Here is a 25,802-nt window from a genome sequence, read left to right as displayed (position 1 = left end):
TGTAAGATGCTATTGCGATGTGAGTGGAGAATTGTGATTGGGAGGCATTTTACACCCAATCAGCCATAAGTGCTTTCAGAAGATACCCGAGTGAAGATAAGCAGGACGAATATAAAGACAGCGCCACTGAAGTGCAACCACATCTGTGCTGGGTGTCATTTATCTAACATGCAAGTACAACGGGAGGAGAAATTCTGGAAAATGGCAAATCCCTGTTCTTAAAAAAGGAGACACAGGCACTGAATGTACAAGTATGTATGTGCTCAGCTTCAAGTATGGTGAGAAGCCTAAATAACTGGGGATTAGTAAATGGGATTGATTACTCATGTAATTTGAATTAAGCACATACATAAGGATAGTACATAAGACAGTTTCCACAGTATGCAAAAAGAAAAGGAGTACTTGTGGCACCTTAGAGACTAACCAATTTATTTGAGCATGAGCTTTCGTGAGCTACAGCTCACTTCATCAGATGTATACATCACTTCATCAGACGGTATACATCTGATGAAGTGAGCTGTAGCTCACGAAAGCTCATGCTCAAATAAATTGGTTAGTCTCTAAGGTGCCACAAGTCCTCCTTTTCTTTTTGCGAATACAGACTAACACGGCTGTTCCTCTGAAACCTTTCCACAGTATGCATCCGATGAAGTGAGCTGTAGCTCACGAAAGCTCATGCTCAAATAAATTGGTTAGTCTCTAAGGTGCCACAAGTACTCCTTTTCTTTATACATAAGGATGTGCTGGGTCAGGCTCACAGGGATAGTTTCATGGTTAGAACAGAAGGCTGAGAGTCACACCTCTGAGTTCTAATACCAATTCTACCATTGTTCACTGTGTGACCTTGGGCAAATAATTTCACTTCTCTGCACTAAGTTTCTCCATCTGTGAAACAAATTATTCTGACTTTCTTCATGGGGAGAAGAGGTGAAGGGTGAGGCTTGAATGAATTATGTATGTTAAGCCTTTCAGATCCTCAAATAAAAGGAGTTACATAAGTACAAAGTATTATTATGTACAATATCTTCAGTGGTCTTCCAGAACAGACAAATCCTCAGGCCCAGATCCAGGTTTCCTTCTTTTCTTTATGTTTCCCACTTTGGGGGGATAGTTTGGGGAAGACTCAACCTACAAAGAATGGCTCAGGTGTGGGACTCTCCATCACATCCTCTGCAGTGATGACTAATGCAAAGATTTCATTGAGCTTCTCCTTAATGGCCTCATCTTCCTTGAGTGCTCCTTTAGTCCATCACTCATCCAAGTAGCCCCAGTGATTGTTTGGCAACGTTCCTGCTTCTGGTGTACTTAAAATATTTTTTTGCTGTTAGCTTTTGTGTCTTTTGCTAGTTGCTCTTAATTCTTTTTAGGCCTGCCTGCCTAATTACACTTGACTTGCTAGAGTTTATGCTTTCTATTTTCCTCAATAGGCTCTGACTTTCAGTTTTGAAAGGGTATCTTTTTGCCTCTGTTTCTTTTACTCTTATGCTCTAATAAATTTGTTAGTCTCTATGGTGCTACAAGTACTCCTGTTCTTTTATGTAGCCATTGTGGCATTTTGGGACTGCTTACTATTCATTTGAATTTGGGGTATACATTTAGTTTGAGCCTCTATTATCGTGTTTTTTTTTTTTTTTAAAGTTTCCATGCACCTTGCAGGCATCTCACTCTTGTGACTGTTCCTTTTAACTTCTGGTTAACTAGCTTCCTCATTTTTGTATAGTTCCCCTTTCTGAAGTTCAATGCTACTGCAGTGGGCTTCTTTGGTATTTCCCCCCTATAATGATGTTAAATTTAATTAGATAATGGTCTAGTCAGCTATATTCATCTCTTGGTCCAGATCCTGAGCTCCCCCTAGGACTAAATCAATAATTACCTCTCCCCTTGTGGGTGCCAGGACCAGCTGCTCCAAGAATGGTGTCTAGAAACTTTATTTCTGAATCCCTTCTAGGGTGACATGAACCCAGTCAATATGGGGATAGTTGAAATCCCCCATTATTATTGAGTTTTCTACTTTTATAGCCTCTCTGATCTCCCTGAGCATTTTACAATGACCATCATCACCATCCTGGTGAGGTGGTCGGTAGTGTATTCCTACTGCTATACTCTTATTATTCAAACATGGAATTTCTATCCAGAGAGATTCTATGGTACGGTTTGATTCATTTAAGATTTTTACTATATTTGATTCTATGATTTCTTTCACATATAGTGCCACTCCCCCACCAGTATGACCTATTCTGTCATTCCCGTGTATTTTGTATCCTGGTGTTAGTGTCTCGTCGATTGTCATTATTCCACCAAGTTTCTGTGATGCATATGATATCAATATCCCCATTTAATACCAGGCACTCAAGTTCACCCATTTTAGTATTTAGACTTCTAGCATTTGTATGCAAGCACTTATAAAATCTCTCACTTTTTAGTTGCCTGCCTTCATGTGATAGAATTGAATGGGACTCTTTTTCATTTGACTGTTTCTCTTGAGTTCCTACCAGTACTTTATCAACTTCTATCCTCTCCTCTTCACTAGGATATAGAAAATCCCTGTTAACTTATCCTCCTCTGTGGGATGTCTCTGTCCGAACCGTGTGCCCCTCTACACCTGTCTCCTTTCCCTCAGCCCTCAGTTTAAAAACTTCTCTATGACCTTTTTAATTTTACATGCCAGCAATCCGGTTCTGTTTTGGTTTGGGTGGAGCACATCATTCCTGCATAGGCTCCTCCTTTCCCAAAAGGTTCCCCACTTCCTAATAAACCTAATACCCTCCTACCTACTCTGTCATCTCATCCATGCATTGAGACCCTGCAGTTCTGCCTGTCTAACTGGCCCTGCACATGGATCTCTATCTTTTCCTATGTCACTGGTACCTACATGTACCACGATCACTGGCTCCTCCCCATCATTGTACATAAGTCTATCTAGATGTCTCAAGAGATCCGTTACCTTTGTACTTAGCAGGCAATTCACCATCCTGTTCTCCCTGTCATCACAAATCCACCTAGCTATATTTCTAATGATCGACTCCCCCATTACTATTACCTGTTTCTTCCTAATAACTGGGATTCTCTCCCCCATCATCTGGAAGGAGGGTCCCAACTATGGGATTGTTTCCCTCTGCTCCAGTTTGATGTTCTCTTTCCCTGAAACTTTCAGCCTCCTCAGCAACACATAGGCTGTCAGACTGGGGTGGTACCACTATACTGTGTCCCGGAAAGTCTCATCTATGTACCTTTTGCTCTCCCTTAGCTCCTCCAGTTCAGCCAATCAGGTCTCCAGAGATTCAGTAGCCACAAATTCCCACTTAGGAGATGCACCCAAATCATAACTGTCATTCCAGTTCAGATACTGAGAGGTGGAAAGACTGCCTTTCACCCAGCTCATAGTTGGGGTTTTTTTGGGCAGAAAGGGGTAAGCCTGTCAAATGCCCAAACCTAAATCTCTGGATTTGTGCAGTGTGTCAATATCAAATTCAGCCTCTATTACTCTTTACTACACTGAACGTTGCCTTGCCCCTGCTGCAGCTGGCTCAGTAATTCTGGCAATTGCTAGAATCACAAACAAAATCCTGGAGTGTGGTCACTTGGTTGTTTTATTATTTATCCTAGTACCTAGCAGGCCTAGTCATGAACTGGGACACCACTGTGCTAGGTACTGTACAAATAAAGAAGATGCTATACGTTTTTATACACTGTCCTATAATAGGAGAAAAGGGGTCATTCAGTGACAAGAATAGTAGGTACATTTTAAACCAATGAAGGAAATACTTAATCACAAAACACGTAGTGATCCTGGTCCATTTCCCTGTAATAGGGAGTTTAATGTTACCAGAACAATCCCATGTCCCATTTGCAGGAATTTCTTGGTCCTGAAGTCATTTCTGGGACTTAATGCATGATGCACTGTCAGCGTCTCTTGAAGTTTTAATACAAAGTCATCACACAATGCTGATGTAATTGTGATGCATCATGGTCTCTTAAGGGAATGGCTTATTCTGGTGGAATGAACTCAAAGGTGGTAACTCCTAGACAGGAGTTGAAAGAATTAGCGGAGAACTGAAAATAAGTACTATATGCAATAATTTTTACTAGGGTTTTCAAAGGAGGAAGCTTTAACTCTTAGTATATTTGAAAATACCATCTTTAGTTGTCAGCATATTTATGGATTTAAAAACTTCATGATAAAAGCATAGTGTAGTTTATATAAAACACACCCCAGAATAACTACAGAATAAATTAGAGAGGAAAAAGGAATATACTAATGGGTCTTAAAGATAATACCCCACAAGTTCGTAATCCTAAACAACTTTACCCATCCAACCCTCATTTGACATATCTCCCCTATCAATCACCATCTCTCTTCTCAGAAAAGGACTAGGAAAACAGACCTATCTTACAGAGAAACAGGTGGGTCTAAGAAAAGCCCTCCAGTTAGGCAGACAATAGGTAATACTGACTGGCAGCATGACAATAATTAAATACAAATACACTGCTGATCTCTTGCAAAAAAAAACAACATAATTAAATATTTCTACAGTAGCTATAATAATTACTCTAGTTACCCTCTGCAGCACTACAGGATTACCCTAGCTGTTGCAATAAGAGGAAGCAACTCCTCATAATGCTACAGTACAGCAAAGAGCCACTTCATTGACTCCCACAGAGTGATCATGAAAGTCTCTTAAAAACAAACCCCTTTGGAGAAAACTAGGGACAGCTCATAAAAATGGGATTCGCAAAAAGGAAAGGAGTACTTGTGGCACCTTAGAGACTAACCAATTTATTTGAGCATAAGCTTTCGTGAGCTACAGACTAATTGGTTAGGGTTAGTCTCTAAGGTGCCACAAGTACTCCTTTTCTTTTTGCGAATACAGACTAACACGGCTGTTACCCTGAAAAAAGGGATTGAAGATCAACCCCTGTAATACTGCACCTAGCGGAGCAGAACCCTCCTCTGTATTTCATCAGCACGTCACTGACACTGAATTACCACTGGGGTCGGTGCACCTAGACTGGGTCCAATCAGAAGATGACGCGTAGTTAAAAGCAGGAGCAAGACCAAGCCAGGCACCATATGACACTTGCAGGTAACCATCTTTGATCTGGGTAATGGGAGTCCGGGCAGCCATTAGATTGCAATTAATTCACATTAACCCCCAAATTTGGCACTTACCTCGTGAAGCTGTTCTCACTGTAAACTTACCTCGTGAAGCTGCATCCGGAGAGGCCCTGATGAACTAACTCCCAGAGCTGAGGGGGGACATTTGGATTCACCCCTTGCCCTAGATTAGGCCGAGCCAGTGTCAGCCCCCGAATGTCTACGACGGCTGAGGCAGTTCGGGTGCAGATCCACAGCTGCGCTACTCAGAATCCTAAAGTGGCGTTTAGTCGCCCTTGCCAGTATCAAAGATGGCGGTCAGGTACTCGGCCGGTTCTCTGCGAGAGCGCGTAGTGACAGGGCAGTGGTTGGTGCCATGTTCTATAGAGTCCGACTGGAAACATCTTCAGGACAGTGAAGATTCTGAGAGGAAAAAGCTTCCGGATTTGTTGTTTTTTTAAAGCCAGCCGGGTAAGGGAAGAAGCTCAGTATTTTAATGCGATTTTATTTTGTGGTTTTTTATTTGTATATTTTATCAGAAAGCAAAGAACTTGGATTATCCCAACCTGAAGGAGAAGATCCACCCACACCCTCCTCGGGGAAGCGCCGCACTCCTGAAGCGAGGGAGGCAATTTTTATTTACATTTTTTTTAAAGCTATGAGGATCAGTAGTCAAATTCAGAATCAGACTTGAAAGCAGCTGATCCTGGAGCTGTACACCCACATACAAACATTGGAACGTATATCTAGACACACGTACTGTAACCAGTATATAAACACATGTACACAGAGTGAGTACATTAACTTTAGCAACTGAGTGACTCTTGTGGTCAGCTTTGCTGCTGCTTCCCCGCCCCCAAAAAAGTCCTCTTGTTCCTCGAGGGTGTCTCTGATATGTGGGGGTTACCAGTGATCCCTTTGCTGATTAACTTTTGTGGTGCTCTCCTGGGGTTTGTGGCTACCCTGACACTGATCCCAGCTTTCAAGGATCATTTCATTGCTGCCAAGCTCTTCGGGATAGACTTGAACAAAACTTCTAAACAGCCCATGTAAGTAACAGCTACTGATTCGTTAAGTTTTATTGTGTGGTAATAATCATGGTAGTTACAAATTACTTGACATTTAAAAATGACAAACGCATAATCTACTGATTAAAGCATGGAAAAGGGACTTGAGCTTGATGTATGATCTTACACACATCTCTGCCTCTGTCTCTCCTTCCATTTAACTAGGATATTTCTGTACCTCATAGTGTTGTTGTGAGACCTAAGTAATTCAGTTTTAAACAATAAATTACCTTGAAATTATTTGCTGGAAGGTGCCAGAGCAATCCAAACTACGCATATTATTTATTAAGTGGTATTTGGGTCCCTTGGTTTTCTAGTAACAACATTCAGACCTGTCAGAAGTAGGTCCTCCTTTGTAAAGGATACCTCTCTCAAATCTAGCAACTGATCTCATACCACTGTGTGAAATCCTCTGCTTTATATTCAGTAGGTGGTGTGATTGTCTTATGTTCCTGTGTTGATTAATCACTTCTATCTTCCCTTTAATTTTTCTGTAAACATAAACCAATCCAGGCACCACACTGGGCTTGTGTACTCATAAACCACTACAGCATCACACCTGCTGCTGCACGGCTGTAGTGCTTTGGTGAAGACCTACCTATGCCAATGGATTCTCTTGCTCTGGACCTCTGACCTTCCTCATATATTGTGAGAGTTAGGATCTGAAATTCTGGTTCAACCCAATCTCTGTTTATAATCTTATTTGTTTTACTGTCACTTACAAGCTGCTTGGCTAAGCAGCAGCATAGGCACTGGCATTTACCAAGAGAATTTATATTCTAATCAATAGGAGAGATTTAGTAAAAGCAGATGTATGCTATCTTGTTGGGTATGGGCTTACCTTCATTCTGGACTACTATATAATGAATTTTAAGAGGCTAAAAATGTGTTGTGAGGTTTAACAGCTTTGTTGCTGTTGGATATCAGGAGTACTGGGCTCAAAACATTGCACTGTTATAGCTGGCTATTCACTGTGTTACGACATTCCAGTGGAGAAGCAGTGAGAATACAGGACTAGCTGTGAAGTTCTCAATACTTGGGTATAGTGATTGTTGTTTTAAACCTCTTTCTCTTCTCTCTCCCCCCCCCATGTGTTTCAGTCCTGAATCCCAAGGTGTGATCAGTGGGGCTGTGTTCTTGATCATCCTTTTCTGCTTTATTCCTGTGCCCTTTCTGAGCTGTTTTGTAGAGGAGCAGTGCAAGGCATTTCCACACCATGAGGTAAGTGTCTCCCTCCATGATGCTCTTTAAAGCCTGTATTGCTTTCCACCAAGAGGTCCTGCAAGTCTCAGTGAGGATAGCTTGTGTGTAGTTAAGACTTGGAGTGAAATACTCGTATTTTGTTGGGGGTCTTCAAATGTATCATATTTCAAAGCCAAATGTGATGTCCTGTGGCATATGAAAAGGAGGACTGGGTGGCTATGTATCTAATAACCATGGTCATGTCCCCACTCTGTTTTTCAGTTTGTGGAGTTCATTGGCTCCCTTCTTGCCATCTGCTGCATGATCTTCCTGGGCTTTGCGGATGATGTTCTGAACCTGCGCTGGCGGCACAAGCTGCTACTTCCTACCATGGCCTCCCTTCCTCTGCTTATGGTTTACTTCACTAACTTTGGGAACACAACTATTGTGGTACCCAAACCCTTCCGGGTGTTGTTGGGGATGCACTTGGACCTGGGTGAGTGACGGAGCACAAGAAGATCATCAGCTTAACACTAGCCACAAGGATTAAGTGAGCTGTAGCTCACAAAAGCTTATGCTCAAATAAATTTGTTAGTCTCTAAGGTGCCACAAGTCCTCCTTTTCTTTTTAAGGGTAAAAAGGCGATCCAAAGCCAAAGTTCCTGAGGGTGGCAGGTGGCAATATGTGCACAGTTGTGGGTTTCCTCTCAATGCAGATCATTATTTGGAACATAGATTTTGATACCAGAGAACAGGGTTGATAGTCTTATCAAGTTATTAGTTCAGCAATTTATCATTTTCTCAGCTTTGCCCAGAGAAGCACTCAACACTTTTACAGGATCAGGCCCTAAATTCATGGAGTGCCAAATGCTGTTGGTGCTTAAATGTGGATGGCAAATTGATCGAAGTGCAGAACTAGGAATCTGAAGGCGTGGATTCTGTTCCCAGTGTTGTCACTGACTTGTTTTTGTGACCTCTGCCCCATCCTCTGTCTTTTTCCATATCTGTGCTTGGTGCGTGTGTGTGTATGTAATACCAACTTCTTGTGAGCAGGAGATGTTTATTAAACTGTTGTGAAATGTGCTGTGATCATTCATTAAGGCAAAGAGGTACATACTACTAAATTGAATCTAGACCCCCCCTCTTTAAAACTTGGGTGTGAAGGCCCTTCTCTCTGTCTGATCTGCAGGTATCCTGTACTATGTGTACATGGGCATGCTAGCAGTGTTTTGCACCAACGCCATCAATATTCTTGCTGGAATTAATGGGCTTGAGGCAGGACAGTCTCTGGTGATAGCTGCTTCCATCATCACATTCAATGTTGTTGAATTAAATGGTAAGGAAAATGTATGCGTCTTTTGGGGGTTCTGAATCAGGGAAAAGATCCAAGGGAGCTAGGTGCCTGTACTTGGAAATGTTTGATGTCTAGAAAGATGAGCAGATCTTCAGATGAGGATAATGCTTATGTACCAAGTGGGGCCATGACACCCATTTTGTATCTGGTCCAGTGTATTAGTGTAACCCTCTTGAAGACTCTCGTGAGATACCTTCTTGACAGGCACTGTATACAAATCTAAAATGGACAGATCCACACTCTGGACATACTTCTGGACCACTGTGGCTGATGCTACATTGTCAGTAATTTTGTTCTCTCTCTCTCTCTTTTCTACAGGAGATTATAGAGATGACCACATTTTTTCTCTCTACTTCATGATTCCCTTTTTCTTTACTACTCTGGGGCTGCTTTACCACAACTGGTAAGAGACTACATGGAATAAAGAAACGTTCATAGTATTATAAGGCTCCCTCCCCCTTATACTTAGAGGAGACAAGTAATTTAACAATTCACAAGCTCTCAGAAATAGAACAATGGACTGCTGATCTCTATATTCTGGCTGGAGCACAAAGATTCTGGTGCGTTGATCCATTGGAAGACTTTGACTGCACCAGAGAACTGCACAATAACAGGGGACTTCTGACTCGAGGTTCTGTGGTTTGATCACAAGACTATCTGTCCTCCAATCCCCTACACACTAATAATCTCTCCAGCAAATAGCTCAGGCACTAGATTTAAAATCTTGCAGTAAGATTGTGAATGCCAGACTTTCCTACACTTGATCTTTAACACTAATACTATGCCCCATTCCCATTTTTTATGTCTGTGGGTTGCAGGTATCCATCCAGCGTGTTTGTAGGTGACACCTTCTGCTATTTTGCTGGTATGACGTTTGCTGTGGTGGGGATCCTTGGGCACTTCAGTAAGACAATGCTTCTCTTCTTCATCCCACAAGTGCTCAACTTCCTCTACTCTTTGCCTCAGCTCTTCCACATCATTCCTTGTCCCCGTCATCGGCTGCCCAGGTAAGAAGTGTGTAAGTGACTGTGAGATGCAATGTATTTGGAACAAGGAGATGCCTTTGGCTCTGGCTTGTTTTGGGTCTGAAATGGGGGTGGGGATGTCTGCAGATTTCCCTAAAGGATAAAATATATGCCTCATCTGCTGTGGCTGAAGGAGGGAATGAGAAGTGAAATGTAGACCTTATTCATCACCTAGGGACAAGGGCATTTTACAGGACTGTGTGGGGAATTTCACTTGGTAACAACTACCCTCTTCTTGCCCAAGGACAAGAGAAAACTGTGGACCTAGAACGATTATGGATGCTATGATTTTATGGTGTCCAGTGTTTTTCCACAACATTTAAACTTAACAAAAAATTCTAACCTTTCCTGTTGCAAACAGCTGGGTGTAAAGAGAGGAGCTGCTGCCCTGTAAATTCAGCCCAGCAGAAAACTGCCTCCTGCCAAACAGCAATAGTAATGTCCTTCCTACTGGTTCCCAGAAGGTAGAAACTGCAGAGTCCTGATGGGGCACTGTAGTACTAGCATGGCTTAATGCGGACCAAGTTTATGTCTGTGATGCAAAATCAACCTTGCTGGAGGATCTAGTTTAAATGCACCGGTCCCTAATAGCTTGGGTAAAGGTTTGTAGACTGAGTTATCACCATGTTAACAAATAATCTTGTTAACCCTGTAAAGGCCAGAGCTGTAATGCTGTTCCTTAACAATGTTACAAAATGGTTGTTCCTAACCGCACAGGTCACATTGAAGTGTTTATACCATCCCTGAGGTGCTGTTATCAGAAGATCCTGAGGGTTCGAGGGGGGGTGGGGCGGAAGAGAGTGTGTGGGTGTGTTTCTACTTTGAGAATGTTGTGGCAATTGAAATACAATCAACTAACCCCCCCTTACCACCACCCCCAAAATTCTCCTGCCCCTGCCTTCTTTGAGTGGCTACACACCTGAGACTCCTAACATTACTGGGACTATTACATGCATAGGATTACTCCAGCTGTTTCCACCATTCACTTTTTAAACAACCCCGTCTCTTTTATAGAGAGATTAAGCTGCCTCTTTGCTGCAATTGGACTAATATTTCAGTGTTCTTTTCAGGCTCAATCCTGATACAGGGAAGCTGGAGATGAGCTACTCCAAATTCAGAACCAAAAGTCTTTCAGCACTGGGAAAGTATATTCTAAAGGTAACCTGAGAAAGACAAGTAAAATTTGTCTTCCGCTAGCAGCCATACACTTGGGAATTGGTGGCAGTGCAAAACTCCCTCCCCACCCCATGCCTCTGGGCACCTGGAGTCAAGTCCTGAGTAAAAGGAAACAAGTTCAGTATAGTCTCATCCCAATCTCTGGTGGACACTTGTCCACATTACTAAAACCTTGCAAAACAAAGCATGACTAGCAGTGATTGCCAGGGGCCTGATCTGTCTTTCCATTGATTTCACTGAGTTTTGGATCAGAACCTAGGAGTGGAACAACAGAGGGCATTGTTGGCAAGGTGTTGTGGAAGAAACTTTCAGTACATCTTCATGCACCATACAAAGCTCTAAGCAGTAAACAACTAATGCATCTAATTAAATGGTGCTTAACACACTTCTCTTCCCCAGGTATCAGAGACCTTACATATAGTGGATGTGAGACAGGAATTGGATGAAGATGAAGAATACACAGAGTGCAATAACATGACACTCATTAACTTTGTTATAAAGCTTATTGGACCAGCTCCAGAGCAAACGCTCACTGTCCTGCTGCTGCTTATCCAGGTCAGGCAAACACTCCCTCGGGGAGGGGGACATACTCCGCAGTGGATAGATCCACACTAAAATTCTCAGGCGTTGGGAACATTTGATTCCACTCCTGTACTTATCTTTACTTCTTCCCTTCTATCACACCAACTAGCTTGCTATTGCCTGGGTTGATCCTCACCTCCCTAGGGAAGCCAAGGCTCTGCTATAAAGAACTATACTGCTAGGGAGGTGGTGGAATCTCCATTCTTAGAGGTTTTTAAGGCCCAGCTTGATAAAACTCTGGCTGGGATGATTTAGTTGGGGTTGGTCCTGCTTTGAGCAGGGGGTTGGATTAGATGACATCCTGAGGTCTCTTCCAAACCCTAATCTTCTATGATTCTATCCTCCTCAGAGAGAATAATCTTGCCCAGTCTTCTCATTTCCACCCCACCTCCCTTGTAAGTAAAGACATGGAAATATTTTAAATTAACTTCTGTGTTACTTACGAAGGTTGGTCATATGCAGAAGTACCAGTAAGCTGATACAGGGACCTGGTCTTCATACCACTCGGTAAAGCGTTTAGCACAGCTGGATTCCAATTCTCTTCCTTGTTTTTCCCTCTGTAGGTAGGGGGCAGTACCATTGCATTTTTGATCCGGTACCAGCTAGTACGCTTGTTCTATGATGTTTGACTGAGCTGCCGGGGTAAGGGAAATGCCAGCACCTCCTGATGATCCACCTTTTACTTTCTGTGGTTCCCCTCCAAATGGCTGCAGTGATCCCGCTTTGTCTCTGTGAATCACAAGACCCCTTTCTAGATGTGAGTAAAGACTCTTACACTGGCCTCTCTGCTGAATTTTTTTTGTCCTGTGCTTTGGTTGCGCACAGAGGTAATTTGTCTGATACTGGTGTTAATGTCCCATGAGCATCACGGGCCTGTAGACATATTAGCATTACTGGGAATAACCAGCGCAAGGAAGATTTGCAAATATGACTTGAATCTTTTGTCTAGGGAGCTGGGAAAGGAGCCGGGGAGGAAGGCACCCCTGCCCTCCCTTGCCCCTAATATATTTTTGTTTTCTCATTCAAATGATTTATTATTGAGATACAGTATGTTTCCCCTAGCATCCTGCTTTACATAATTACTGTCTCTCCATTGCCATCACTTTGCTCGCAGGGCAGGTACGCCAACAGTTCCAGCCAATGACCACTCTGCAGGCTCTGAGGGGAAGGCTGAATGGGGGAATGAATTTACCAGTTGGCGTTCAAGCCCTGGTCTCACTGTCCCTGCTGCCCAAGCTCTGCCTTTAGCAAGGAGCAGGGGCAAGAGGCGGGGGGCTGTTCACAGGGCAGACAAAGAGCGTGGGCGTGTCCACCCTGGGGGAAGGCTGGTCTCCGCACCGGGCACTTCAGCAGAGAAGGGCTAAGGCTGCTACTACCCAGCCTGGGGAGAAGGGGCTGGGGAAGCAACGAGAAAGAGGCTCCTGTGTTCCGTTATTGGCGCCTTGGCCTCTGTGCCTCCTTTGAATTTGGCGCCCTGCCTTCTGATTGGCTTATTTTAGCAGCCAATAAACGCGTAAAACTTTGCCGGCTCGTGAGGCTAACCAATCCGGGGGAGACATTCGTCTGGGCTGCCCACCAATGGCAGAGCGCAGCGTCACTGGGCAGGGGGCTGGGTCTGGCTCTCCGCCGGAGACTATAGACACATCTATCTTTTTGTAATAAAAAGCGAGTGGGTGAAGGGTCGGCTCAAGACGAGCGCGCTTCGCCTCGCCACCAGGCAGCAGTTCCGGCTCTGGCGCTAGAGCCTGGGCGTAGCTCTGTGAGCGGGCCGCTGAGCCGCGTGCTTCGCTCCCACTTTCACGCGCCATGTCCGGCCGCGGTAAGAGCGGCGGCAAGGCCCGGGCTAAGGCTAAATCTCGCTCGTCCCGCGCGGGCCTGCAGTTCCCCGTGGGGCGCGTGCACCGGCTGCTGCGGCGCGGTCACTACGCGGAGCGGGTGGGCGCGGGCGCCCCGGTGTACCTGGCCGCCGTGCTCGAGTACCTGACGGCGGAGATCCTAGAGTTGGCGGGCAACGCGGCGCGGGACAACAAGAAGACGCGCATTATCCCGCGGCACCTGCAGCTCGCGGTCCGCAACGACGAAGAGCTCAACAAGCTGCTGGGCGGGGTCACCATCGCGCAGGGCGGTGTCCTGCCCAACATCCAGGCCGTGCTGCTGCCCAAGAAGGCGGGCGGCGGCGGAGCCGGGCCGGCCAAGAGCGGCAAGAAGGGCAGCAGCCAGCAGTCCCAGGAGTACTAGGGCCGGCCACGCGCCGCCGGCGGAGACTCACCCCCCCCCCCAGGCCCTTTTCAGGGCCGCCCCCAGGGCTCAGCCGTAGGAGCTGCGGATCCGTAGGCTGCTCGAGCCATCAGCGGGCTCCTGGGCGGGGAGAGCGCGAGCCCCCCCGCGCCTCAAGCGGGGTTGAAGGAGTCAGGCTTTCCCGCCCTCGCACGGCGCTGGGGGGTGGGGGGGAGGAGAATTAGAGGCGTAACAGCCGCGGCGTGGAAGACTCCCTTGGGTGCGAGTGGGGAAGCTGCGTGGGGGCCTCCCGCCCGGAGACCCCTTGTACGAATCGCGAGGAGCCCCGGCTTAGGCTCCCTACCGCTGCGCACGTGCCTGGGGCAGCGCATAGCTCCAGCTTTAACAGTAAACTCAGCTGCTACCCCGAACCCCATTGTTCTGCCCCTTCCGGTGAAGCTGCTGTGTGCAAAGCCCTAGTGGCAGAGGAGGCTGCCGCGGGGTCTCTTTTGCTCTGCAAAGGCATGGTCCACCCCTGATATCCATTTGACTCCTGCCTACCTGAGATGTTTCAACATTAGCAATGCAAAGACTCGTGCAAGCGGTATCCACGTTTACAGGTTGAAGTGTCGCCCCCTGAGCTTTGCTGCTCCTGGATCCTTTAAGTAACTTCATATGGTACCGACAGAGGACTGGAAAAAAAAACATATCAGAATACAGCTGTAGAACTAACTGCACCACTGTATGAATTGCCTGAAAAGTGTTTTTTTTAGTTCCTTTTTGCTGTTTGTTTACCTGTTTTAACTGCTCTGAAAAATTGTATATGTACATATCTTGTTTTTAAGACAGAGGGCATCTTTTGCATCAGATCATGCACAACAATCCAAAACGTAAACTAACAAGCTCTCAGCCTCTTGAGTGGAAGAAGGCTTTCACTTATATCAGCAGTTGTGTGACTTTATTGATGTGCTGTACAATTTTGTCTGCAATGTTACAACTATTTACTAGTTTGATTCTGCAGTGACACTATACTTTGTTTGACCTGTTTCAACAGACAGCATCTGCAACCAGAAGCTCAGTACAGCCACTGCAGGATCAAACCAGAGAAAATTCTAGGTTTTGTACAAACTTGTAGTTAACAAAACAGCAACCATTTCTCTTTCAGCTGTGTCCTTTCACTGGACACTGCTAAATCTGTTGTAGTAGCCTTTGTAACTTCCTGTACATCCCAGAAAATGTAGAAATTGTGTAATAAAATATGGGGTGACCTGCTATTTCTGTAGCATATTCTATGCACGGGTGGTTCAGTGGTCAGAAATTGTGTTAATATGTACATGCCTAAAGAAAAATAAGGCTTTAAATGGGTATGGAAACAATTCCTTTCATAAGTGAAGTACCGTTAATGGATGTTGCATACATACTGAAACAACCTGTTGTTTCATTTACAAAACACCATATTTGCATTTTACAATTTAAAAGATTTCTAGAAGACACTAGTAGTGGCTTGTAAGATGAAGGAGATGAATCACTAGTTGAAATGCATATCCTACTAATGTAAAAGGAACAGGCTATTGAGTTTGAAAGGATTAGAGTGTAAGGGCAAGGGTGGGTAAACTGCAGGCCTGCTGGCTGTTTTAATTCAGCCATCCAGCTCTTGCTGGGGAGCAGGGCCTGGGGCAGAGGTGGGCAAACTATGGCCCATAAACCACATCCAGCCCCTGAGACTGTCCTGCCCAGCCTTTGAGCTCCCCACGGGGGAGGCTAGCCCCCAACCCCTCCCCTGCTGTCCCACCCTTCCCCTGCAGCCTCAGCTTGCTGTGTCACCAGTGCTGTGGGTGACAGGGCTGTGAGCCACGGGCCTGCCCTGGTGCTCTAGATGGTGTGGCTGGCTCTGGCTGGGCAGTGCAGGTGCCAGTCCTGGTGCTCTGAGTGGCATGGTAAGGGGGAGCGGAGGGGTTGGATAAGGGGCAATCAGGGAGCAGAGGGTGGTTGGATGGGGCAGAAGTGGGGGGAGGGTCCACAGAACAGAAAGGGGGGGGTTGGATGAGCATAGGGGGCCTGTCAGGGTGTGGGAGGCACAACCTACCCTACCTGGCTCTCCATACAGTTTCAGAACCCCTGATGTGGCCCTCAGGCCAAAAAGTTTGCCTATGCCTGGTGTGGGGCTTGCCCTGCGCTGGTGTTCAAGCAGGGGCAAAGGGGCTTCTGCTGTGCACTGCCCTGTCCAGAGGTGCTGCCCCTGCAGCTCCCCATTGGCCAGGAACTGTGTCCAATGGGAGCTGCAGGGGCAGTGCCTGTGGACAGGGCAGTGCACAGCAGAACTGCCTGGCCACACTTCTACGTTGGAGCTGGAGTGGGGACATACTACTGCTTCAAGGAGCTGCTTGAGGTAAGTACTGCCTGAAGCGTGCACACCTGAGCCAAGCCCCTGCCCCAACCCTAATCCCCTTCCCACCTTACAAATCCCTCAGTCCCAGCCCAGAGCACCCTACTACACCCAAACTCCCCCATCCCCAACCCAGAGCCCTCCTCCACTCCGCCCCCAGCACTCCAGCCCCCTCCCACACCCTGAACTCATTTCTGACCACAACCCTAGGTAGAGCCTTCACACCCCCACCCTAATTTTGTGAGCATTCATGGCCTGCCATACAATTTCCATTACCCATATGTGGCCCTCAGGCCAAAAAGTTTGCCCACGCCCCTGTAAGGGAATAGGTCTTATTTCAAACCTATTTTAAAAAGTCTAAGTTGATACTAACGAACTTTCCTTACACTATGTTGCACCTGTAGACACCTGTGCTTGGTTATGGTTAATTCAATCTGGCAATGAATACGCTAATGGTTTTTTAAATAAGTTCAATTAGTATTGATTTATATGGCAGTGAATAAACATTTGTCCAAGCATCATCCATAACAGATGCCTTACGAGCAGAAACATTGGTGGTTCTGTTTAAATATAAGTACAATGGTGGTCATCAAGGGCCTTATTTGGCACCTAGTAATCAGTTGCCAGTTATTGAAAGGCTCAGGATGAAGCCCAAAGGAGGTATGTGTACAATAGACTACACTCCAGGAGGAGATCGATCTAAATTACGCAGCTTCAGCTACATGAATAATGTAGCTGAAGTTGACGTGCTTAGATCTACTTACCACAGGGTCCACACTGTGCTAGGTCTCCTGTTAACTCCCCTTGCACTTCTCATTCAGGTGGAGTACAGGAGTTGAGCAATCTGAAGTTAATTTAGTGGGTCTTCACTAGACCCGCTAAACTGACGACAAATGCACTGATTACCACACACTGATCCCTGGTAAGTATAGGACAAGCCCTCAGATAAAGGGCACCCCATGTCCCTTACCATTTTAGCATTATTTCTTGTATTGAATATCAGAGGGTAGCCATGTTCATCTGTAACCACAAAAACAACGAGTCCAGTAGCACCTTAAAGACTTAACAAATTTAATAATAAAATAATGCCCGCATCTGTAATTTTCACTCCATGCATCTGAAGAAGTGGGTTTTTACCCATGAAAGCTTATGCCCAAATAAATCTGTTAGTCTGTAAGGTGCCACCAGACTCCTTGTTGTTTCTTGTATTGAATTATTCTTGTTACTGTATTCAAAATAGCTTGCTTATAGTTTTGGGGTAAACAAGTTGCTGAAACAAACCACCCAACTGCAAACTGGACTGTATCCTCTGAACAGGCATAACTACTCAAAATACAGAGTTTAATATTTTAAGTTTTGTTTTCAGATCCACAAGTAAAGGAAAATGGGATGTAAGTGTAAAATAAGAGACTCCGCCTAAGGAAGGATGACAGTGCAGCAGCCAAGTCCATGTTTTTTTCTGTCTAACTTCTGACCATGCAAGAATCATGCCAACTGCAAGAGCAGCTGCTGCTGCGTGGGAATGATGTGTCTATCGGGCATCATTGAGCTGCCTTGCAACACTGAGGATATGCTTAGCACCCTTGCTCAGCAGTAAGCTGGCTAGTTCGACACCCAGGTTTTCTGCAGCCTCTTGAGCATGACGAGGAATCTTCTTGGCTGTGATGCCAACATACTGTGTATCATCATTGGGTCCTTCTTGATTCTAAAAATAAAAAAAAGGTACTGAATGTGAAACAGCAGGGAAACCTGGGTGTTAAACAGTAGGTTTCCATATACATTTTTGTAAGCCTTATCAGAGAACATTGTAAAGAAGATGTCATAAAAATAAAGGGAAGACTAACCACCTTCCTGTATACAGTGCTATAAAATCCCTCCTGGCCAGAGACAAAACCCTTTCACCTGTAAAGGGTTAAGAAGCTAAGATAACCTTGCTGCAAAATGACCAATGAGGAGACAAGATACTTTCAAGTCGGGGGGGGGAACAAACCGTCTGTCTGTCTGGGTAATGCTTTTGCCGGGAACAGATCAGGAATGCAGTCTCAGAACTTCTTTTAGTTAGTAAGTAATCTAGCTAGAAATGTGTTAGATTTCCTTTTGCTTAATGGCTGGTAAAATAAGCTGTGTTGGATGGAACGTATATTCCTGTTTGTGTGTCTTTTTGTAACTTAAGGTTTTGCCGAGAGGGATTCTCTATGTTTTGAATCTGATTACCCTGTAAGATATTTACCATCCTGATTTTACAGAGGTGATTCTTTTTTTTTTCTTTAATTAAAATTCTTTTAAGAAGCTGATTGATTTTTCATTGTTCTTAAGATCCAAGTATTTGGGTCTGTGTTCATTTGTACAAATTGGTGAGGATTTTTATCAAGCCTTCCGCAGGATAGGGAGTGTAGGGCTTGGGGCGATATTTTGGGGGAAGACGTCTCCCAAGTGGGCTCTTTCCCTGTATTTGTTTAAAACACGCTTGGTGGTGGCAGCATAGGGTTCAAGGCAAAGTTTGTACCTTGGGGAAGTTTTTAACCTAAGCTGGTAAGAATAAGCTTAGGGAGTCTTTCATACAGGTCCCCACATCTGTACCCTAGAGTTCAGAGTGGGGAAGGAACCTTGACAGAAGACTAAAGATTTTAAGGACTGGACTGAAGGAAATATGTTAAAAGGCCTGTTTTTGTCTTTTTCATTTGACTTGAAATTTGAAGGTTAAAACCAACTGAAATTAAGAGGCATTTATTTATTTACCTGCTGTGGATAGTTAACACCAGTCTGCATAGTGTCCTTCAGGCTATCTGATCCATCCAAGCTGTAAACAGCTCCTGTCAAATACAACTGGGCAAAACACAATAAAGGTATATGGCATCTCTGATGACCAACCCAACCATCCCCTTTTTAAAAATTAAGATTTCTGGTCTGAGGAGGAAACTAATAAGAATTGGGGAAACCATTCTGCCATTGACTCCCATGTGCCGTTGGACAAATTGCTTCCTTTCTGGCTCAGTATAGGCTTACAGGTGTATTTTGAGGCTTACCAAGATCCTATGATTAAAGGGGCTAGTCATGTCACATTGTTGATCATCATGGGAGAGCAATCTGTGTGCTTTAGGAAAGGTACAGGCACAAGCATGGATGTAACCCAACTGTTACATTCCTTAATGGGCCGAAAAGGGTTGCTGTTCTGTCATGGGAAGCTTGCAAGCATGTTGCCTCCACAACCCTCCTTGCCCAAGAGGTAGGAGACAAGTACCATTTGTTTGAAACCATGGTTTCTTCTTAGAGTGCTTGTTCATGTAGATTCCAATCAGGTGTGTGTGCATGCACATGCACAGTAGCTGGAAGATTTTTCCCTAGCAGCAACCGAAGGGTCAGCCTGGGAGCCCCCGGCGTCGCGCTTTCATGGCACCCAACATAGAGCCCTGCCGACCCGCCACCCCCTCAGTTCCTTCTTACTGCCAGTCACAGTAACTGTAACTTCCCTTGCTCTTGCTCCGGCAAGTGACCTAGCAGTTCGATTCCTGTTGTACTCACCTTGTTTATTCAGATAGTGTGGTGTAGTTTAGTATAGTTAGTTGTAAGTTTCATTTATGGGGGTTCCCCCCCCACCCCACCCCTGTTTCCCTCCTTTATTTGTTGCCTCTGGGGCATGCCGCGATCCCCAGGCTTCAAGACCTGCAAGGACTGCACAAAGTGCATGTCAAAAAGTGACTCCCACACCTCCTGTTTACAGTGTCTGGGCGAGAGTCTCCACAAAGACTGCTCTAAAATCTGTCAGGAATTCTGACCAAAAACCCTGAAAGAAAGAGAGCAGCAGCTTAAAATCCTCTTCGTGGAGGCAGCTTTTCGACCGCAGTTGGACCCCAGTGCCGGGGATCCCACCACCAGCACATCATCTTCAGCACAAAGCACGCCGGCGCCCTCTTCAAGAGACCAGGTGCTGAAGAAAGACACGGCCAAGGACTCTAGGCACCGTCATGGAGCGTCTTGGGAACGCTCCAGCCTTTGGCACCGGTCCCAATCGCCGGTGCAGAAGAAGAGGAGGATCAAAAGCGGCCAACCTCCTTTCCCTAGATCCAGAGACCAGCCATCAGTGGCACCAAATGCAATGAACAGCGGTACTTTGTTCCCTCCAAGGGCTATGAACATCTACACACTCACTCACAACCTGACTCTGGTGGTGGACGCTGCTAACCAGCAAGAGAGGCAGAGTTTCCAGGGCCCTTCCCCCAAGAATAGGGATGCAAAAATCTGACCCATTCAGCCAGAAGATTTACGCCACAGGGGGACTGCAACTCCACATTTCCAACCAACAGGCCATTGTCAGCAGGTACGCCTACAATACTTGCTCAATGATGGCTAAGTTTAGAGTTACCTCCCTTGGACTCCTGAGCTGAATTCTCAGCTTTGGTTGAGGAAGGGAGATTGATCTCCAGGGCAGAGTTGGGGCATTCCCCAGATAGACCTATTCTTCATGCAACACAACAGGAAGTACCAGCAGTTCTGCTTCTTCCAGAACCACAGCCCAGGCTCCAGAGCGGACATGTTCCTCCTCCACAGGGGATGTTGTCTCCTGTATGCCTTTCCGCCTATACCACTGGGTCACAGGGTGCTCCTTAAGATCTGGAGGGAACAAGCTCAGGTTATATTGATGGCTCCAGTATGGGACCAACAGCACTGATACACATCTCTCCTAGACATGTCCATGGAAGCTCTGATCACCCTGCCGCTCTTCCCGGACCTTCTGCCACAAGATCACGGCCGTCTTCAACATCCGAGCCTCGACTCGCTTCACCTCACAGCATGGAAGCTCTATGTTTGAACCCAATGGAGCTTTCCTGTTCAGACCAGGTTAGACAAGTCCTCCTTGGCAGTAGAAAACCCTCTACGAGAGCCACCTACCTTGCCAAGTGGAAGAGATTTTTAATCTGATCGGCACAGCGCCATTCGTCTCCGACGCTGGCCCCAGTGCCGCTTATTCTGGACTGCCTCCTCCATCTGAAGCAGCAGGGGCTTCCATTGTCATCGATAAGAGTGCACTTAGCCACCATCTCAGCCTTTCACCCGAACAAGGAGGGCCGCTCTGTGTTTGTTAACCCTATGGTCAGCTGCGTTTTAAAAGGGCTCAACAGGCTATACCCTAACATCCGAAAGCCTGTCCCTGCCTGGGACCCCAACCTGGTCCTTTCTAGGCTAATGGGACCGCCCTTTGAGCCCTTGGCAACGTGCTCCCTCCTCTCTCTCTCTCTCTCACACAAGGTGGCATTCCCGGTGGCTAGGAGGGTGTCTGAACTCAGAGCCCTAACCTCAGAGCCCCCTTATACCGTGTTCTATAAGGAAAAGGTGTAGCTCAGACCTCATCCTGGTTTCCTCCCGAAGATTGTGTTACAGTTTCACATCAACCAGGACATCTTTCTCCCAGTATTCTACCCTGAGCCACATTCCAGCAGCAGGGAGCAGAGACTACACACTCTGGATGTCCGCAGCATGCTAGCCTTTTACATAGAGAGAATGAAAGCATCCAGAAAATCGGTCTAGTTATTTGTGGCAGTGGCGGATAAAATGAAAGGACTGCCTGTATCTTCACAACGCATTTTGTCATGGATAGCGTCCTGTATTCATGATTGCTACAACTTGAGAGGGGTTCCTGCACCCCCAATCAGTGTGCACTCAACCAGGGCACAGGCTTCATCAATAGCATTCCTGGTGAAGGTCCCCACTCAGGAAATATGCAGAGCAGCGACATGGTCCTCTATCTACACTTCCACCACACACTATGTGATTTCTCAGTAGGCCAGAGACTATGCGGTCTTCGGACGAGCAGTGCTCCAATCAGTGGACGACTCCAACCTCGCCTCCTGAACTTGGGCTTGAGAGCCACCTGATTGGAATCAACATGAACAAGCATTCAAAGAAGAAGAAAAAAGAGTTACTCACTTTCTCGTAACTGTTGTTCTTCGAGATGTGTTGTTCATGTCCATTCCAATACCCACCCTCCTTCCCCTCTGTCAGAGTAGCTGGCAAGGAGGAACTGAGGGGGTGGCAGGTCGGCAGGGCTCTATATTGGGCACCATGAAGGTGCGACTCCAGGGGGTGCCCTGGCTGACCCTACAATTGCTGCTAGGGGAAAATCTTCCGGCTACCGTGCACGCATACACCTGGTTGGAATGGACATGAACAACACATCTCGAGAAACAACAGTTACGAGAAGGTGAGTAAACTTTTTTCCTGCATGACAGCAACCTGTATTTCAGTCAGGCTTCCTTTCTGCAGGGTAGTGTTTATATTTAATCTTGGGGAAGTTTTATCAATTATTTATCAAAGGAATAGGCTTTCTAGCCCCAGAAAAAGGCTTATCTACAGAATGGATGACAATCACCACTCATAATTATTGAGGGTAAATTAGAAGACTGCTAAGCCCTGTCCACAAAGTTCCATCATGTTTTCCCTGACACAGGGATTTTTTTCTTCTTCTTAGCTGTGTTACTGCTACACTTACATAAGAACGGCCATACTGGGTCAGACCAAAGGTCCACCCAGCCCAGTATCCTGTCTGCCGACAGTGGCCAATGCCAGGTGCCCCAGAAGGAGTGAACCTAACAGGTAATGATCAAGTGATCTCTCTCTCCTGCCATCCATCTCCACCCTCTGATAAACAGAGACTAGGGACACCATTCCTTAGCCATCCTGCCTAATAGCCATTAATGGACTTAACCTCCATGAATTTATTTAGTTCTCTTTTAAATCCTGTTATAGCCCTAGCCATCACAACCTCCTCAGGCAAGGAGTTCCACAGGTTGACTGTGCGCTGTGTGAAGAACAACTTGTGTCGGCCTCGGTTATTTGACACCGCCCTACACAATGTTGTTTTGGTGGACTCAGCGTGGAGATGGCAAGGCTGTCCTCAGCTGCCAAGTATGCTTGCTGGAACTATTTTCAGGTGGCAGGGAAAAAGTGCATGTTGGAAAAATGTTCAGTGATGAACTCAAATAAAATACATTAAGTTCTTCTCACCTGGGAGTCTTTCAGCATGGTACTGACTGCTACAGGAACGCTACATCCACCCTCCTGAAACAGAAAGCACAGCAAACAGGTAAAAGTTGATGTCAAGGTTCCTATGTGACCCACCATGTCAGGACCTTTTGAAAAGCCTGTAGAACACAGACTCAGCTGTCATTCAGCCATGTACAGAAGAATAACCAGTGAACAGACACTTGAATCTAGTCTGTATTTAGCAGTTGTGGTAATGAAAACTAGGAGGTTTCTGATACCATGGTGTTGATTTAACAATACTACGTAAGCATTTACTACTTCTCCTAGGGAGGAATTGGACAGAAAAGTGATGGTACCAAACCTACCAAGTGTCTCATAAAGGCTCTCTCGGCAATGCAGCACAGCACCGTTTCTGCATCATGCAAGGCGGATACCATATCCAATATCTCTTCGTCTCTAGCTCGGACCTCTACTGCTAAGGCACCCTGAAGGAAGAGAGAAACACTGTCCCCAATCTTCATGCATCTCTAGTCTGCACTCTATTCGTCCCAAACCAATGAACCTGCATGACTTAGAGGCGTTTCCACTGTCGTGCTCTACCCCCTACACACACACAAATGTCATTGCTATAACATATGCATATATACATGGCAACAAGATGAGACCAGAAAGAAAAAGCTGAACATTACTAAACAAGTGAGCTGCAGGATCACAGCTTCAGACTGATTCTTATCAGCTTGTTCTATATAGATGCTGACTCCTAATTGCATTAGTATGCTCTTGAAAGGCCATGTCTCAAGAGTAGAATGATCACTTATAACAGTGATGAGGTGCTAGCCTTTAATTAACAACTGCAGTACACTTCCCAAATGTAGCATGCATATAGAACAGCAGCCAGAAAAGGTGCAGAGTTGAAAACACAGTTGAAATGTTTGGTTGTTACACAGCAATCGGCTACTCAGCTGGCTTTTCATAGCATACCTGCCCAACAGCATAAAGGCAATCTTCAGGGTTTAATATCTGGAGAAAAAGCAAAGATTAGTTAATATGTTGTAATGCTAAACCCAAGATTATGTAAAATTTTTATTTAAAAAGCTCCAAAGAGCAGCAATTTAGGATGAGACTGAAATTATTTTCCATAAAGGAAGTGCAGTACAATGGTTATAGCAAGGAACTGGGAAGTAACAACTCCTGGGTTCTATTCCCAACTCCATACTACCTAGGGATGGTCATGCCCCAGCCCTGTGCCTCAATTTTCCCATCCATAAAATGGGTATAATGGTACTTATTTCATTGGAGGTTGTAATGTTTTATCAGAATTATCGATGTTTTTAAAGTGCCTGTTCATGAAGGATTTGGGCACTATAAAGGGCTCTGAAGTTTTCAGATGGACAAATGTTATTGACACGTGGAAATAAGTATGCTGAATGTGTCTTTGGAAGGGAACTGCAGTGAGTGGAACCTTCACTCCAATGCAGCCTAATCTCAAGATAATGCATATATGGATTCAGAGCAGATGTTATGCTCGTCCATGATGAGGCAGCTAAGGTTCCTGAAGGGGAATGGGTTAAGGGTCTGGAAGTGAATGGAATTTCCCACTATGCTTCTCCTCACCTGACCAATACGATTCTCCCAGCCCATCCTCCTCAGTCCAGCAGCAGCCAGAATTATGGCACTGAAGTTGTCCTTTTCATCCAGCTTTTTCAAGCGGGTGTTTAAATTTCCTCTCTACATAAAGGGTTAAGTGAGAAGCACAGAAACAACAATCTCCAAATTGAAAAGGAGTATCTGTGGCACCTTAGAGACTAACCAATTTATTTGAGCGTAAGCTTTCGTGAGCTACAGCTCACTTCATCGGATGCAAGCTCACGAAAGCTTACACTCAAATAAATTGGTTAGTCTCTAAGGTGCCACAAGTACTCCTTTTCTTTTTGCAAATACAGACCAACACGGCTGCTACTCTGAAATCTCCAAATTGGGACACTTTGCTTGCAGATCTTAACTCAGCCACTGGAGGCTGCTACTGCTGTAATCACCAAGGGCTGTCACTCCTGCAGCTCGTCAGCCTGCTCCCGTCCTCTCTGCTTGGGCCTTTCCTTCCTTATCTCTTGTCCCAGAGCAACAGCAGTTACTCCCCATAGGGGATGGGGTATGCAGCGTCATACACAAGCAGGTCAGACTTCTGGATCAAACATAGATCAACTACAGAACTTCCTTCTCTGAGGCTGTCTACACTACCGTGGTAAGTCGACCTATGCTATGCAACTCCAGCTATTTGTCTCTTGCATAACTGAGTTGAGGAACTATCCTGGAAAACTTGTTCAGATGGTGGCAACCATTACTGTAAGAAAAGAATGGAATTTTGCTGTGAGTTGTAAAGTAATCATTTGGACACTGGCTCTTTGGGGCTGGGACTGTGGACATGTCTCATGTAGCACTAAACATGTCAGCAGCTGACAAATAATTGTGCCTAATTAAAAAATAAGTTAAAGGGACAGAGACTGGGACAACAGAGCCTTTCACTGCTGGTCTGAATCCCACCAAAGCCATTAGTGACTGAATTGGAATGAGTTGTGTCTCTTATGCCAATTCCTCTTGTGAAGTGTATCTGCCTCTCAGATGATAGACTAATATTGGGCCCTTTCTCAGCAGAAAATACAGGGATTGAATGGGCCAGGGAGAGTAAACTCCTCTCACAGTAGTTTAGGAAGGCAGCATGAAGTTAGTTTGAGCAGAGG

General features: G+C 45.5%; 4 protein-coding genes across 8 annotated transcripts in view; 2 read left to right on the top strand and 2 right to left on the bottom strand.

Moving 5' to 3' along the window:
* C2CD2L (C2CD2 like) overlaps nucleotides 1–12,048 on the bottom strand; it is a 47,327-nt gene extending 35,279 nt beyond the window's left edge. Inside the window, exons 1-2 of one of the 2 annotated variants that reach the window (XM_075122270.1) lie at nucleotides 11,924–12,048; nucleotides 5,201–5,518 (exon numbers count right to left, since the gene is read on the bottom strand). In XM_075122270.1, coding sequence (XP_074978371.1) covers nucleotides 5,201–5,215 — 15 coding nt within the window. In that variant the 5' untranslated portion in view covers nucleotides 5,216–5,518; nucleotides 11,924–12,048. Of the gene's footprint in view, nucleotides 1–5,200; nucleotides 5,636–11,923 lie in introns of those variants that run through there. The other variant, XM_048827698.2, reaches the window with a different exon arrangement.
* On the top strand, nucleotides 5,990–12,261 carry DPAGT1 (dolichyl-phosphate N-acetylglucosaminephosphotransferase 1). The gene is made up of 9 exons (XM_048827709.2): nucleotides 5,990–6,144; nucleotides 7,263–7,383; nucleotides 7,627–7,840; nucleotides 8,533–8,679; nucleotides 9,016–9,100; nucleotides 9,516–9,704; nucleotides 10,793–10,880; nucleotides 11,298–11,453; nucleotides 12,044–12,261. Exons 1-9 carry the CDS (start codon nucleotides 5,990–5,992, stop codon nucleotides 12,107–12,109), a joined length of 1,221 nt encoding a protein of 406 aa, XP_048683666.1. The 3' UTR covers nucleotides 12,110–12,261.
* Nucleotides 12,262–13,140: 879 nt separating this feature from the next.
* Nucleotides 13,141–14,971, top strand: H2AX (H2A.X variant histone). Its single transcript, XM_048827715.2, has one exon. The coding sequence runs from the start codon at nucleotides 13,287–13,289 to the stop codon at nucleotides 13,716–13,718; it is 432 nt and encodes a 143-aa protein (XP_048683672.1). The 5' UTR covers nucleotides 13,141–13,286; the 3' UTR covers nucleotides 13,719–14,971.
* Nucleotides 14,972–17,407: 2,436 nt separating this feature from the next.
* HMBS (hydroxymethylbilane synthase) overlaps nucleotides 17,408–25,802 on the bottom strand; it is a 30,696-nt gene continuing 22,301 nt past the window's right edge. For all 4 annotated transcript variants that reach the window (XM_048827685.2, XM_048827686.2, XM_048827687.2 and 1 more), the window contains 6 exons: nucleotides 24,679–24,792; nucleotides 24,046–24,084; nucleotides 23,430–23,549; nucleotides 23,086–23,139; nucleotides 18,823–18,909; nucleotides 17,408–17,788 (listed from right to left, as the gene is read on the bottom strand). In XM_048827685.2, coding sequence (XP_048683642.1) covers nucleotides 17,615–17,788; nucleotides 18,823–18,909; nucleotides 23,086–23,139; nucleotides 23,430–23,549; nucleotides 24,046–24,084; nucleotides 24,679–24,792 — 588 coding nt within the window. In that variant the 3' untranslated portion in view covers nucleotides 17,408–17,614. The remainder of the gene's footprint in view (nucleotides 17,789–18,822; nucleotides 18,910–23,085; nucleotides 23,140–23,429; nucleotides 23,550–24,045; nucleotides 24,085–24,678; nucleotides 24,793–25,802) is intronic.

The sequence above is a fragment of the Caretta caretta genome, chromosome 22 (assembly GCF_965140235.1).
Source record: "Caretta caretta isolate rCarCar2 chromosome 22, rCarCar1.hap1, whole genome shotgun sequence".
Lineage (NCBI taxonomy): Eukaryota > Metazoa > Chordata > Testudines > Cheloniidae > Caretta > Caretta caretta.
This window is presented reverse-complemented; position numbering and strand designations above follow the sequence as displayed.

Coding starts and splice junctions, on each gene's coding strand:
- H2AX (XM_048827715.2), top strand. CDS start 13,287: ATGTCCGGCCGCGGTAAGAGCGGCGGCAAGGCCCGGGCTAAGGCTAAA.
- DPAGT1 (XM_048827709.2), top strand. CDS start 5,990: ATGTGGGGGTTACCAGTGATCCCTTTGCTGATTAACTTTTGTGGTGCT. Junction 8,680..9,015: donor CAATGTTGTTGAATTAAATG/GTAAGGAAAATG, acceptor TCTTTTCTACAG/GAGATTATAGAGATGACCAC. Junction 9,705..10,792: donor CCCCGTCATCGGCTGCCCAG/GTAAGAAGTGTG, acceptor TGTTCTTTTCAG/GCTCAATCCTGATACAGGGA.